General features: G+C 47.9%; 1 protein-coding gene across 1 annotated transcript; it reads right to left on the minus strand.

The window, feature by feature from the left end:
- Positions 1-2,969: 2,969 nt before the first annotated feature.
- Positions 2,970-9,415, minus strand: LOC105096107 (serpin A9). Its single transcript, XM_010988371.3, has 4 exons — positions 8,914-9,415; positions 6,764-7,037; positions 4,682-4,829; positions 2,970-3,173 (listed from the first exon to the last, which is right to left on the minus strand). The coding sequence occupies exons 1-4, from the start codon at positions 9,299-9,301 to the stop codon at positions 2,970-2,972; spliced, it is 1,014 nt and encodes a 337-aa protein (XP_010986673.3). The 5' UTR covers positions 9,302-9,415.
- Between the last annotated feature and the right edge of the window lie 6,715 nt (positions 9,416-16,130).

The following is a 16,130-nucleotide window of genomic DNA, read 5'->3' on the forward strand; positions in this document are numbered from 1 at the left end:
CTTCAGTAATTACATTATTATCAAGAACAGTAATATCAGCCTCCTTTCTTAAGGACTTTTTTTTTTTTTAAGTTTCCTGGTACAGAGAGATTTTACTTTTTGGCCTCAACATTTTAAAGCTGGACCTCTGGACATGTTTTCTTTGGGATCAGGTGAGCTGAGGGGAGGAGGGGACATTAGTACCAGAGGTCAGCCCCACACCTGGGGAGCAAAAAGAAAGCCCTTGCTTATAGAGGGTTCTGAGCTCTGACTAGGACTCAGGATGCTGGCCACACACCGGAGGGATGCCCTCGGGGACCATATTCTGCACCAACGCTTGCCTTTTCCTTTCAGCTCCCAGCTGGGAAATGAGCTAGAAAGACACGTCTTTGTTGTTTTAAAATGTTCCTGATTTGGAAACAATAAAAACAATGACATTAATGGGTAGCACTCACCTGGCGCCCGACAGTTTGCAAGGCATTGTCCTGAGGACTTTCTGTGTTTACTCACATGACCAGTGATGCAGGAGCTGAGGGTTTCCCAGCACCGCTGGGGTGACTGCACTGCGCTCGGGGGAGGGGGCGGTTTCTCAGTGCTCCCGCCCAAGTTAATGCTTTTGAGTCACATCACTAGCTCCAGTTTCTTGTCCTAAAATTTAGTGAAGGGTTGTATTGAACCATCACACGTGCAGTCCCTCCCCCTTCTTCACTCCAAATCATACATTCCATGTGGCAGGATTCGTTCTATGTTGAACCCCCAGCCTCATCTGTGCCTGGTCCAAGGTGTGTGCTCAATTCACCTAAATGCCTGCACACAGATTCACTGGGAGGGTGACTGGGCAGGCGGAGAAGTAACACATATTGGGGGACACATGGCGGGCCGGTGTTGCGGGTGGTAAAAGAGTTTACCAAAGGCCGGGAGAAGTTCAAGAACAAAGGAAAGTTTAGTAGTTATGCTGCCACAGGCAACAGAGGGCCATTCAAGCAAGAGGTGCCCGCGTGTTCACCGCTTGTGAACGAACTTGCAGGGTCTTTTACTGAGGACGGGGCTGTGAATGCAAAGGGACAGGGGAGCAGACTTCTGATTGGCTGTAAGGGAGGCAGGGGCTTTGGTACACGGGAGGAAAGTGGATTTACGACTGCAGTAAGATGGAGACATGGGCTGAGACAAGTCGGCCTGAGCTACAGTGAAGCTAGTCACTTCCCAGAGCTGTCAGTTCTGCTAAGGCAAACACCCAGCAGGAGTTTATCTTCAGAGGAGGAGCAGGCAGACGCCTAAGGGCTGGAAGTCTGGGGGCCGCAGGCCTCAGCAGGCACCAGTTGGCACTGCCACCCCCGCCTAGAAAAGTGAGGTGTTCAGATGTCCCGGGTGATCTGCCGACATACTTCTGTGATGTGCTCTTACACGCTGTAGCACAGACATGAAGAAGGTGGTAACTGGTTTTATTTACATCCCGGGCACAGTTAATTAACAACGGAGGAATCTCATTAGCAGCAGACACTGCAGGGGGAGTTAGCATTCGAAAGAGGTGGCGGCCTCTTGGAGGTGGCGGCCAGCTCTGGCTAACTAGAATTTGGACTAAAAATCCACACTAATAAGCAGAATGGATGGCTTTTTAAAAAAAGGTATTTTTCCAATGATGAAAGGACTGGTGCGGGAGATGTATGGATTAGCTAGGAACGTTGTTTGCTTCTGAGTCAAGAACTTGGAAAAGACAGCACATCTGACGTGGTGTGGGACACTGGCACCCCCAGTAAAGGAGACTTCGGACACAGCAGTCCTGAAAGGGAAGGAACCAGAACAGCCTGCCTGGCAGCGGGGGGCGGGGGACCGGGGAGGATGGCGGCGTGGCGTCTGTCTGATGCTCCTGTGGCCACTGCACCATGTGCGGCTCTGAGGAATCAGAGTAACGGTGCCAGGCCATTGTCACTAACAACCAGCAGGGAGGAGGCTGACCGCAAGAGCTAAGTGTACGTGTGTGTGACAGCGTCAGAGCCAGGAAGGCAGCAGTCCTGATGATGGAAAACCATCGCACAGACTCAGAGAGATCTTAACAACTAGTACATTAACCCCTCATTTTCCTGTTTGAGAAACTCAACTGGTTTAATACCCTCCCCTCCGCCTTCCAGACCCAGACTCCTTTCCTCAACCAGTAATAACCTGCATGATCTGACCAGGGTCCCTGTACCTCTCTGACCTTGTTTCTATCATTCCAGCCATTAGGGCATCCTTCTGTCCCTCCAATGCACCTGCTCATTCTAACTCAGCCTTTGTGCTCTCAGAAACATCTCCTCGCTGTCTCGTCCTATTCAAATCATCCTAGTCAATGCCTTGCCAGTGCTTACTGTAACTTTTAACAATTACGTTTATTTATATGTTTGTTTTTACAGTTGTGGCAGTGGCCATCTGTCACCTCCACGTAGGTCCCATTGATCAGGGACCTTGTCTGTCTGGTTTGCTCCCAGCACACAGTAGGTGCTCAGTAAGTTTTTGTTGAATGAATGGATGAAGGAGTTCATGTAGCCACTGAAATGTCACATATTGACGACCCAGCCACCGTGACTTCGCAGATCAACCATTTTCAGACTAGGACCCTGGAGGCATGTGGGAACACTGTTGCAGGCTGAATTCACATTTTGGGTTTATTGAATTTATTACTGTAATTCTGCAATAAAGGTGACTGATCAATATGTCACCATTCCCAGGGACTCTGAGGGCTGAAAGTCCACCAACCCAGAACTGTTCCATGAAGTTAGTGACCCGGGAGGATTTGCGGAAAAGAGCACTGACCGGGGGTCAGTGGGCTTTGGTTTGTGACTGTGGTCACTGCTGCCTTAGGACAACTGAGCCGCATGCAGCTCTGCCGGGGTCGGGTGGACCCTCAGAGCAAGAGACAGCACTTCCGAACGTCACAGCAGGAGCAGCAGGCCACGTGGTATGTCATTTCCTGCACATCGTCGACATGTATTCAGATGACAAGCCTCTTCCACCTAGAAATTAGTGGGATTTCCAACTTTCCCCAGGAAGAGGATGGTCTCTGTGATTTTGTCTGTAATCAGCAGCAGGAAGGGCCTATTGAAGCAGATGGTGGAGTAAGGGGGGCCATCCTTCGACCGGACTGTGAACTTGGTGGCGGTGGCTGCTGCGGCCTGGGTGCCCTCCTCGCTGATGTCCAGCACAGCCTTGTGGGCGGCCTGCCAGAGGAAGAACAACCATCAGCTCTTCCCTTACAGACACCTTTACTTACTGAGTTTTGGTGTTTTGCCTGGGAATGGAGACACCCCCTTGAGAGGCTTCAAGATAATTCCTGGCATTAGGTTTGCTCAACCAGTGGCAGGTGCTGTGGCTACTGGTCACCTGGCCGGTAAGCATGGAGTTGGATGGTCACGAATCCAGACCGGAAGGACCTAGGTTTGAGTTCTGGTTTCGCCACTCATGGTTGCAGAAGCTATTTAAGTGCTGTGTGTTTCACTTTTCAAATCTATAAAAGTGTGATGTTAATTGCATGTCTCCCACAAGTTTATCCACGGAGTTAAAGGAGATCACAGCAAGCAGGGGCTCATGACCTCGCTGGCAGTAGTAACTGTTACAACTGCTGCACAGGAGACATAGGCTAGGTATTACTAAGTATGGGATCCCTTCTTGGTCTTCTATTCCTAAATTTCAGGAGGCTGAGAACTCTCCACAATCACAAGCACTGTTTTTTGTGTGTGCAGAAAAGCATATAATGGGGAAAAGTCCATTACGCGCATCCTATTCCAGAGGGACCTCTCTGGACGCCATTCTTTCCTTGGACGCCAATGACACCAATCTCGTGCAGTGGCCCAGGGCCACTTCTGACTGTTATAATCTGTCACCCAAATAAAATTTTAGGTCAGGGATCTGAAACCCATATGTGGACAGGGGCTGGGCAGGTAACCCCAACGAGCTGAGGAGACGTGTTGTAAGAGCAGGGGGCACATGGGGAGGGTGAAGGGCATCCTTGGGCTCACTGCTGCCATGTGGGAATTGGGCTTGGTGATTTGTTTCAAGAGAGTCAGAATCTAGATTTTTTAGTTCTGATATCTTACACTGTAGAAATCAGCTCTTTTTTCCCTCTTTGTTTCTTTCTTTGTTTCTTTCTTTGTTTCTTTCTCTCTTCCTTCCTTCCTTTCTTCCTTCCTTCCTTCCTTCCTTCCTTCCTTCCTTCCTTCCTTCCTTCCTTCCTTCCTTCCTTTCTTTCTTCTTTCCCTCCCTCCCTCCCTTCTCTCTCCCTTCTTTCCTTCTTTCAACAGCAGATCGAACACAACCCATCTACTGGATTCTCATGCCTCGCAAGCAGCCACGCTGTGACCTCAGTGTGAGCACCTGGGTTGCAGGGAGGGGAGTTCAAATGCCAGGTGGGCAGCTGCTTGTCCGCCGTGGATGTCAGGGCAGAAGTGCCACCTGCTGAAGGGAGGCGTGATTCCCACAACACTGTAGTTGGACCTTAGGAGCACTTATTTGAAGAGGAATAAAAGATGCCTGTGTATCTGTGGTACGATGGCCATAAAGCCACAGGCCTGGCAGCCATGAGACCCAGACCTATTTCTGCACAGGGAAATCACTTTGCCTCTTGGGGCCTCTGTTTCCTTATCAGTGAGATGTGAGCCCTCGATGAACCAGTCTCTACAGGCCCTTCCAACTCATTCTTTCAGGCCAATATGCTCATTGACTAACTCACTTTGGAAACTTGCAGGAATCCTCCCTTTGTGATTCCAGAAAAATCAGCATTTTTGTCAAATGCATCCCGGATGCCCATCTTCGGGAGGATGGTTTCCAGGTCATAGGAGGCAGAAATGGAACATTTGGGAATGAACACCTCCACCCACCTGTGGAAAAGAAAAAAAGACAAAGTGAGATCACCAGCCCATGGAGCCCATTCTGGGTGGCATTTCAGGGGTCTTTGCACTTCCTCTAGGAGCTGGTTGCTGCTGGAGGGGTCAACACATCCCAGACAACCAACCCAGCTTGCTCTGGAAGCAAGCCTCCTGGATGAGCAAGTCCAGCTTTGAAGGTAAATAAGATGAAAAATGGGCTTCATAGTGAAGTAGGGGCAGAGTTGATACAGGGGCCCAGCAAAGGTGCCCATGACAGAGACCAGAGGGAGGCACTGGCAGTGATGGAGGTGGTTCTACCCCAGCCCCGGTCCAGAGTGTGCCTCCCCACCACTCTTCCTGAGACAAACCCTGGCTGAGAGCAACAAAGTCCAATAGAACTTTCTGTACAGTTGGAAATATTCTCTCTGTTCTGTCCAGTATGGTAGTCACTAGCCCCATGTAGCTATTAAGAAACTTAAATGTGGGTAGTGCCAACAAGGAACTAAATTTTTAATTGTACTTAATTTTAAATAAGTTAAATTTAAATAATCACATGTGATTGGTGGTTACTATATTGGACAGCATAGCCCTAAAGTTCGGCACAATTTTTTCTTCCTTGGCAGTGGTTTCCCCAAACCCACATTTATTGAATAGCCCACATTTATTGAGAATTTACTATGTGCCAGGCATTTTCTCCAGCACATTCATTAACATTATCTCCATTTTAAAGATGGTAAATCTTAGTTGACCATGCTTTGCCCAAGGCCATGTACTTAGTGAGTCGCAGAGGGAAAGCACAGAAGTGAGAGATGAACGCTTTAGTTCCTCATTGCTGGAATTTCTCATCTGACATCTAGCACAATGGACAGCTCTCTCTTCCCTTCCGTCTCTGCGCTGGCTTGGCCAGCTCCATCTTCTCTGTGCTCCGTCTGCTACACTTTAGAGACCCCCACCTCCACCCCCAGCCTCCGTGCTGCCTCCTCTTCCTCTTTCCAGCCCTTGCTGCAGTATGAGGAGAGAAGAAAACTCTGAAACATTCTGTAGGGTCCTTTCATCCCTACTTTGCATCTTTGCTAGCGCTGTTTCCTTTACCAAAAATGCCCTTCCCAACCAAGCCTCTATGTTTTATCCATCCTTCATGTCCTACCCATACTTGTGGCTCAGATGCACCGTGGCCAATGCCAGAAGCTCCTCCGAACTCTGCCCACCCTCCCCTGGGGCACTGACCTTTGTCTTTCTTGAATTACAATGATCCCTGATACTATCTTTTCTCCCCTCCTAGACTCTGAGCACCTGGGGTTGATGTTAACAATGCCAAGAAAATACTGCTAAGAGACTGTGCACAAGACTTTGACATTTCCTTTTATCTGATAGTTAATATCCTATTGATCCTTTCCATAACGAGAACTAATAATAATATTACTATGAGCTAACATTTACTGAACACTTATCTCTGAGGTTTTTTTCTAAGCACTTTATTCAAAGCAATTAGTTTTATCCTTTTAACAATTTATGAGTTTAATAATACTATTATCGTCATCTTATAGGTGAGAAGCAATGCTTCTGTGTGTGTTTGTATAGAATAATTCCATGGAATTTAATATTGAATTGGCTGATAGAGTGAACTCTGCTAGCACAGAACAGGTACAGTTGACGTGAGACTCTTGCAAGAACACATTAGCTACACAACCTTGGGCAATTCACTTCCCTTCTTGGAGCCTCTGTTTCCTTATCTGTAATGGGGGTGATAACACTTCTTACGTGTCAAGTAATGGCGAAGTTTAAGTGACAGCATGTACACAGAGCACGAAGCTCCCTGCTCAGCATGCAGTTGGTTCTCAGTTAACAGGAGTGATTATTCAACAGCTGTTATCATGATCTTCCCCCATCCTTAGATGTACACCATCACCTGCCTCAGGCCACAGCAAGTTGACACTGTTGCCCACCTCTTCTGGAGTAAGTGGCTCCACCTCCACACTGTCCTGGCTGACAAGGCTCGTTCCAGCTGCCTCATTGTTCCCTGGCCAGGGAGGACGAAGAAGGCCACGGTGTCTCCACTGTAGTCCATCTGCAGCACAGAGCAGTTCAGCTCCAGATCCACCCCAAAAGCAACTTGCTGTACCTGGTGCATCATTGGAACATGTACAGTAGTCCTCTCGTCCACCAGGAAGAGGAAACTTTTAGTGGTATACGCAGGGTTAAAGGGCTTCTCCCACTTGGCTGGCACAAAGAGAGAAGGGAGGGCTTTATGTCCAAGTATAATCAGTGAGGTGAAGACAGCAAGAAGGTGTGAAGTAAAAACCTCTGAAAACTCTTTCCCCCATAAAAGTAATGAGAGTCAGAATTAACTTGTTCAGGAATCTGGAAATCAACCAAATGCTTTTAGAAAATTAGAGAATAGTTTATGAAAGAAAAACAGCTCAATCTTGGTAAGAACAGTGAGCTTTGTGGTGTTTTAACTTGCCTGAGTCCCATTCCCCACTCCTCAACTCTTGAGTAGCCTTAAAAAATAATAGCCTTTGTCTGCAGTAAGATACAGCAGCCTGGGAGCTGCATAAGGAAAAAAAGTAGGGCTAGAACCCTAGACCAAGGTAGGAAGCCTGACACTAACCAACTTCAAGACGGACTATAAATCTACCATAATCAAGACAGTGTGTTATTGGTAAGAGAATAGACAAATAGATCAATGGAACAGAATAGGGAGCCCCAAAATAGTTGGATGCAATTAGGACATTCTCTAATAAACAAAAACAGACACTAGCCGACCTGCTTATAAGAAATACGAAACGGAGTCCTTCAGGAAATGACCCTAGACAGTAACTTGAATCCACATAAAGAAACTATATTCAATACCTTGTAATAGCCTGTAATGAAAAAGAATATGGAAAGGAATATATATATATTACTGAATACATGCTGTACATCAGAAATTAACACAACATTGTAAATCAACTATACTTCAATTAAAAAAATATGAACCAAAAACTAGAAATTCAGAAAAAATGTGTAAGAAACATGCAAAGAAGTATAGAGTATATAAGGTGGGTTTGAAAGTAGACCTGATGAATAAAGAGCATCAGATTATGCCGGGTGAAATGTTGGAGTATTGCAATGCTAATGATTGTTCAGAATTAATCTATCTATTTTAACCAATGCTAATCAACATCTAAATACTATTGAGGGAGTTAACACATTAAAAATAAAGTAGATGGGGATTTGTCTTCTCAGTTACAATACGTAAAACAGTGAAGAACTACCACATATTAAACAGGCCTACCAGTTTGGGAGTGAAGAATGCAGAATCAGAGAGAGGAATTATGGAAACTTAGCATATCAAAGTATAGTAGGGAAAAAGTAGGGAAAGACTAAATGCTTAACAATTCTCATATGAACAACTGGCAACCCCGTAGCAAATAGTATGCATATTTCAAATCACAGGTATTATCAGATATAACTTATAATGAAATGTAAAAAAAAAATGAACACACGATCCAATTAAATGCTGTCTACAAAGCAGACAATAAGCACATGAAGAGATGCTCAGCATCATTAGTTATCAGAGACAGGAATATCAAAACTACAATTATATGCCACCTCAGACACCATATGACTATAATAAAAAGATAGATGTTAACAAGTGTCGGGGAGAATTTGGAGAAACTGGAACCCTCAAATATTGCTCACAGAAATTTAAAATGGTTCAGCCTTTGTGGAAAGCTATTCTTAGTTCCTCAAAAAGTTAAACATAGAGTAACCGTATTATCTAGTAATTTCACTCTTAAAAATACCCAAGAGAATTAAAACCATATGTCCATATACACACAAAAAAACTTGTACACTAATGTCCATAGCAAAATTATTTATAATAGCCAAGAAGTGGAATAGCCTAAATTTCCCTAAACTGATGAATGGATACACAAAATGTGGCATAGCCATACAACAGAATATTACTCAGCCATTAAAAGAATGAAGTATTGATACATGTTCTACAACGTGGATAAATATTGAAAACATACAGTAATAAAAGAAGCTTATTTGACTAGGGGCGGGGAAGGAACAGAACATTAAAACCAAAATCAACTTCTCAGAGCTTTACCTTTAAAGAAAATGTGGTTCACCAGGATCATGACTGTCTGAGGTTCAAGGCTTTGGATTAAGTCCACAATCTTCCCTTTGGTCTCCCTCTTCACATAGCTGTTGATCTTCTTCCGGGCAGCTGAGATGCTGGAGAAATCTGTAGAAAAGACTTTCGACTCATACAGCCCCTTGACGTTGTCCAGAAAATTTGTCTGCAGCTGCAGCTCCTTTCTGATGAAGAGGACGCTCCCCATCTTTATGTCCCGGTCCTTGCTGGGGACAGCAAGGGAGTGGACCAGATGCTGGAAGCCCTGGTGGATGGTGGACTCTGGTGTGTGTGAGAGATTGAACCCCAGGCCCTGGAGGATCTGGGTCTTGGTGGCTGAGTGGGCCCCAAGGGAGAGCATGGCCAGAGAAGCAGAGACACTCACGGGGGAGAAGAAGATGTTTGGACTCGGGGCCTTCAAAACCAGCTTCTGGTACAGGCGGAAGGCAAAGTTGGTGCTGCTGGAGGACACCTGAGAGGCGGGACTACTTTTTCTAGGGGAAGGGCAGACAGATCCTCTGCTGGGGGAGCTGGATGGGGGCACACAATATACTGGAACACAGAGGATAACAACTAAGAAGGCTTGATAAAATGAAGGTGGCATTTTGGAATGAAAAGTCTGCAAGAGAGAAAAGAACCATTGAGGGGAGGTAGGTTGAGGGTCCAGCCCCTGAATCAGTGACTTTGCAACCCCCCACATCATTAGCAATAGAATGGGGTCAAGCAAGACAGCTAACAGTTCTCTCCTGTAATCTCATTTGATTTTCACGATAACCTCCTAATTTAGACACTAGTGCTCTTGTTTTATAAGTAAGTGAGTAAACATCTCAGAGAGATGGTGTAACTTACCCTGGGTCACACAGCTAGTCTGTGTTCTGCCTGGAATTCAAAGTCAGGTCACAATCCCAAATCCAAATCCCAGATCCCACGCTCTTCGCTTTTTCTTCTTCATAGTCTCACTTTTTAAGAAGTGAGACAATGAAAACAGATTGCAAAGCCCCAATCTTAGTCTCCAGAAGTGATCTCCTGCACCTTAGAGATCATTCCAAACATCCTTTGTCCCTTTTGTCTAGATCTGATCATTTTCTCACCGTGGCTGGGTCTCCCTAGTGAGAGGTATTTACTGCTGCAGTGATGACCCTCAAAAAACGGAACCCGAGAGCAGAAAGCTGCCTGCAACCGTGGTCCTCCAGGTGCCTGCTCTCCCGAAAGGTCTCATCCAGCAAGACTTCAGTGTCAGGAGGAGTTTAGACTGAGGACCCGATGGCAGTTGGAAGCTCCAGCAGTTTTGGAGTAGGTCAGGGTTGGGTCTGCGTCACCTCTAACGTTCACGGTGGGCAAAATTTTAACCTCTCTAGACTTCAGGGTTTTTTTTTTTCTGCTCTGTGACATAGGGATAATTACCTGTACTCTATAGAATTGTTCAGAGGATTGAGAGCAGTAAGATCACTTGCCTATGTCAGGCCAGTCTTAACATGATAGCCACGTCCCCAACAACCTCTTTGTCAGAAGTAAATTGATATAAAGTGGATAACATTTTATTGCACTAGAGATGACTAAAGTTAGAAGGAACTATATGAGGAATCTTTTTGCTGAACAAGCAACTCCTTTGGGAAACTGTAAATTTCTCTCCATTTCCATTTATTTGCTTCAGCAATTTTTGTTTTGTAGCTTCCTGTCTGTTTGGCTGAAGTTAAGTTTTCTCACTAAGTTATGCTCACAAAAATCCACCCACCCACTGGACAGTTTATCCATATGTTCTAAGCGGACCCCCTAAGCTCCCCTACCCTGAGCCTGCTCCTTCTTTCTCCTCCTCTCAGATGGTCACATCACTCATGTCGGTCATCCACATCAGAAGACTGCCCATCACTCCGCAGGCTTTCGTCATCCTCTTCCCCACACCCAGGGAGTGGCCAACTGTTCTTCATTCTTGAGACTTCTCAAGCCTCGCCTTCTCTCCATTCCCCTGCCCTGTTCTTGATCCAGACTCTCCTCATTTCTCCCCTGGACAGTCCCAAAGCCTTCTGGATTCATCTTCCTCCCTCCAGCCATGTTACCTCAAATCAATTTTTCTCAAGGTTGCCAGCCTGAACTCCACCAATCTCATTCTGCACAAAGACCATCTCCTGGGGGTTAGAGGCAAAGCCCTCATACGGCACATGCCCCTCCTTCCCCTCTCTTCAGCTCCATTGCCCACCTGTATCTCCATCCTCAGTCCCTCTGCATCCTTTAGCAATGGCCACCTGCCCATGACCCTCCTCTCCCAGTGCTGCTCTGACCCTCCCACCACTAACGCCGCTGTGCCCTGGACAGGCTGATTGCTCTCCTGGAATGTCCCTCCCTTTGCTCATGGAAAAGCCCTTCTTTCTCACTCTTGAAAACTCTACTTAACCATGTGCCTTCTTGAGAGGCTCCCCCAACCTCTTTTCGTCTTGTGATTTCATCACTGTCTCTCCTCTCCTCTCGTGCTCTGACACTTGATTCTACTCCTACTTCTCCATGCACTGGCTGCGTGCAGTTCTATGTAATAATCTGCAGGTTCCTTGAGGAATAGGACCACTTATTTATAGTCCATGAGTTCAGTACATTGAGTTGGACATGTCATCCTCAACAGGCTCCATGTGACGTGCTGGGGCTACCGTGGAGGAGCAAACAGGGTCCTTTCCCTTAAAGAGCTTACTGGGAAGACAGACAGGTAGCAAATACCACCCACCAGGTACGAGACGTGCATGTGATGGACAAGTACAGGCATCTCGTGGTAAGGACGGCTTCTACCGGAAGTGACAGCTAGCTGAGACTTGAAAACTGTTAGTGGGGGAAGAGGGCCAGAGGAGAGGTTTAGGCCAAGAGAACTGCCTGTGCAAGGTGGGTCCAAAGAACAGCAAAGGTGCCATGAAACGGAATCTCAGTGGTGCAGATGCTGGAGGGAAAGGGGGTGGGAGGCAGTGACAGGTGCAGAAATGAAAGGCCACGTGGAGAGACGGGCAGACTTGCCTCTGGGCCAGGGATCCACCGAGGGGATTGGCCTGGAGGAGTGCTCGATCAGAATGGAAGGTTCGAGGGCTATTCTGGGATTTCCTGTGTCATTGATTTGTCTATCCACCCCTCTTCCTACCACGCACTCCACGCACGGTGCAGGGGCTCAGTAGATACCCGTATGCTGATCTGGGTTGGAAGAGGTTTACACCAGCATCAGAACCAAGTAAATGAGGGGGAACATGGGACTAGAACCCCGGGGTTCTTCTATGTGACGAGCTCTGTGACACCTGGGGGCCTCCTGGAAGCCCTGTGAGACTGCGGGGTCTGCAGGATGCCCTGCTGTGTTAACCTGGGGGACCACTGGCCTCAATAATTTAATAGCAGCACTTGGTCTTGGCAGTCAACCAGAAGTCAGAGCCTAGGCAGGAACACTTGCATCCTGCCAAGCCTCAGAGCGATAGATATGCTTAAACTTAAAGCGCAGCAGCCTCATGCAACCCCTGGCATCACTTCCCCTCCCCGAGCCGCGCTGTCTCCTGCCTGTGAAAGAAGGTGGCTCCAAGGAAAAAATTACATGGTGTGTATTAGGCCCAGCACAGCATCTGGCCCACAGTGGACATGAGCTCAAAGCTGCTTCTCCTTTGTGGCTCTAGTGAGTTTGCATTCTTCCCTTGGGAGCGGGGTGAAGGGACAGGCTTGTTCCTGGACATCTGTGACTGTGAGAGGGGAGGAGGTTGAAGGCGGAGTGTCAGCCAGGCCCAAAGGGGAGGGAGTTGCTACCGGGGACAGGGATGAGGTGCCACAGAGCACCAGGCTGTCCCGTCTGACCAGGGGCCTGTGCCCCGTTCTGGGGAGGCTTTGATTGGCTGGGACTCTCAGGTGCACCTGCTAACACCCTGTGCCTCCCAGAGGGCCCACATCCCCATCAGCACATGTGGCCTTGCTACAGGACATCTGCTCTGTGCCCCAAAACCTGCGCCAGGGGGGTCTGGGCTGAGCAGGGGAGACCCTGTGACCTGGCAGCCTCGTCTGCCCATAGGTGTCCTGGCACCCTGCCCATGACGCTGGCCTCCCTGTGACCTCAGGCAAGTTGCTGCTTCTCTCTGGGGCCTCAGGGAGGAAGCCTCAAAGGGCTCCTTCCTTGACAGTCAGGGCTCCACATCCATGGGCCTCAAGAAGCAGGTCCTTACTCTCGGAAAAAAGCTCCAGGAAAAAAGATCATTCGGGTTGGTTCTTATAATCCAAACTCCTTCCTTGCTTGGACTCTCTTGGTCCAAACTCCTCTTGTGGCTGCACCTTCTCTCTGCCAGCTCCACGAAGACCCTCGCCCCTCTCTTAGCGGCGACACGACTGTGGCCTGGGGTACCGTGCGTCCTGAGGGGCTCTGCCTGTCGGGGTGACAGGGATGCTGTCTTCCTTGCGCTCGCCCGGTCTGCTCTGGGCTCCTCTCCCACCACTGGGTGCCTTCATTTCACCCTTCACTGCCTCTCGCTGTCTCGGTTCCTCCCCATCTCCCAGCTGCAGTCTTCCCTGCACTGCAGACAGCCCGGGCTGTCTCCAGATGCAAGTCCCCTGTGTGTCTCACTCACCTGCTCAGACTCCTCCAGGGCTCCCCGCTGACCTTGGGAGGAATGCCCAACGCCTGGCTTTCAAGGTCCTTCTTCCCTGGGGCCCAGCTTACCTGCCCCCCCCACCCCTTCCCAGCAGCGCCCTGGAGCACGCGGCTGTTCCCGCCTCCTGGGAAGGTGGCATTGCCCTCAGTGCATCCCCCTCCCAGTCTTTATTTGCCTCCTTATCCAGCTTGGCTGTCGAAGAAGAGCTTGATTTCACTCCAAAACCCTACACTCCCTGGGGCCATTGTCTTCATGACACGCACGGTTGGTGAGGCCTCAAACCTGGAATAACCCCCCCTCTGTTCCTTCTTTGCCAAGCGCTGGGGCAAAGGTGGCTCAGCAAGGCGGGCCGGTCCGCTGTGAACTCCCTGCCACCCTCCTTTATCTGCCGGGCGACATTGCGCCCATCAGCTCACTCTCCCACGACCTGTAGGGAGTGTCTCAACCTTCTCCATCTCCTTCAGGTGAACTCTTCACTTTGCCACATATGGAATTGTGCGCGCGCGCACACACACACACACACACACACACACACACGCCAGACAACCTTGCTTCCTACCTCGCATAAAAGAGAGACCCTCAGAGGTACCCTGCTTTCCCCAGCACTCTTCCGCCTCCCCCGGTCCTTCTGAGGTCAATCTCACTCCCCAGACTTAAAAAACCATCCTTTATCTGCACCTCAGGACCCTTATACCTCTCTCTTCTGTATTTAGACACTACTTCTCAACTAGATCCTTGCTGTTGACTTTTAAATACATTCAAGTCTTACCCATTAAGACAAACCACCACCAACAACAAAAACAATAACATGTTCCCTTCTGGCTATGGCTCCATCTCCATCCTTCCCGTCACATCCACAAGAGCCACGTACTCATGGCCTCCCCTCCCACTCTCTCCCTGGCCCACTCCAGCCTGGCTCCCGGGTCCACAGAAACGGGACCAGCCTGTGAACTTATCAGGCTTTCATCTTACCTGACTTCCCAGGAGCCTCTGACACACTCAGCACTTATCCCGTCCCTCCCCTGGGCTCTGGAACGCCACGTTCCCCTAGACGTCTCCTGTCTCTCTGCTCCTCCTCCTTGTCCCCTCCGCCGGTTCCTTGTCTCCTCCCCGTCCTCACGCGTTAATGAGCCCGCCAGCATCCGCGCCTGGTTGTGGCGCTCTCCTCGCTTTGATGGCTCCTTTCTCTCCAGCTGATCTCGTTACACCCACGGTTTCATTACTAAGAAATGCAAATCACTTATTATTTTCAATCGCCAGCCCCGGGCTTTTCCTCTGAACTCCATATATCTAACCTCCTATACTTGATATCTCCTTCTGATATCACAAATGAACCTTAGGCTCAATCCGACCCAAACCAGATGGAGGCTCTTTCCCAAACACCATCGCCCAACGAAAGTTACAACCGAAACTCCCTTTCAACATCTCCATCCGTGGCGCCACCACTCACCTAATAATTCAAGCCAAGGACTCATCCTTGTACCGCCTTCTTCCTCGTTCCCCGTGTCAACACATCACTTATCTATTTTAAATGTCCCCACAGCCTCCCATTTCCCAGAGTGGACACCGATCCTGAATCCAACCTGCAAAGCCTCCAACTTCATCACCCATCTCAGACCCTTGCTCAGACTGCTCTGTCCAGCGATTCTGACCATTTTCATGGTCCTCACTGGTGAGGTTTGTTGTGCTCCACTTCTGGAATGTTCTCCCCACTCCCCTCACCAAACTTTCCCCCTAATTAACTCCTATTTATTGTTTAGATCCTGACTCACATCACTTCCTCAAGGAAGCGCTCCCTGACTACCCAGATAAGGAAAATTCCTCCTATGAAATTTTTTTTTATAGTACTATTAACTTCTTAGAAAAGCACCTTCCATTGTCATGATTTTACGTTTATTTGTGTGGCTGAAAATTTAATGAGTCAGAGAAATTATCTATCTGTTCTCCATGTACAGCAATGTTTGGCCAATAATAATGGCTCAGTGTTTGCTGAATGAATGAATTGAAATAAAATTCAAAGAGCAATTTACCTCTGAGGGGTGGTATTGATTATAAATGAGAAAAAGAGACTCTTTTAGGATATTAATCAGGGTGATCATTACACAAATATGAATTGACTTATACTTCTGACCAAGACACATTAACTGACATTGGACTTGTAAACGGTTGTAAACAGTTTGGAAACTGACAAAATATATTAAACAATTGAGATGCTAAAAAATTGTAGGAAACAATTCAGACATTAGACAACAGGCAGCAAAGAGACACAAATGAAGTAATGATGATTGTTTCCGTTTGCAGCCTCTAGCTGCTTTCTGTATACAGGGGAAGGAACCCAATGAGAGTATGGTTGGCTTGCTGACAGAGGAGACAGGCATCCGAACTTGGGAAAGCTAAGGGAACTACAATTTTTGTAGCAAAAAATGTGCATTAGCTGAAGTCCAAAGATAAGTGCTAAGCTCTGTGAGCATGAAATGAAATTCCACCAGGCTGGTCAAAAAAAACAAAAACAGAAAAACTGTGAAGATGGAAGTGGAACAGTTCCCAGAGTTTACACACCATGGGGAGATATTTAGGTTGTGACCAGCCAGAGGAAAG

The sequence above is a fragment of the Camelus dromedarius genome, chromosome 5 (genome assembly GCF_036321535.1).
Source record: "Camelus dromedarius isolate mCamDro1 chromosome 5, mCamDro1.pat, whole genome shotgun sequence".
In the NCBI taxonomy this organism is placed as follows: Eukaryota; Metazoa; Chordata; class Mammalia; order Artiodactyla; family Camelidae; genus Camelus; species Camelus dromedarius.

Excerpts from the sequence above, each read along its gene's own strand:
- LOC105096107 (XM_010988371.3), bottom strand. The coding sequence starts at position 9,301 with ATGCTCTCCCTTGGGGCCCACTCAGCCACCAAGACCCAGATCCTCCAG. Across the intron at positions 7,038-8,913 it reads GAACCACATTTTCTTTAAAG|CCAAGTGGGAGAAGCCCTTT; the intron begins GTAAAGCTCTGA and ends TCTTTGTGCCAG. Across the intron at positions 3,174-4,681 it reads GATTCCTGCAAGTTTCCAAA|GCCGCCCACAAGGCTGTGCT; the intron begins GTGAGTTAGTCA and ends TTCCTCTGGCAG.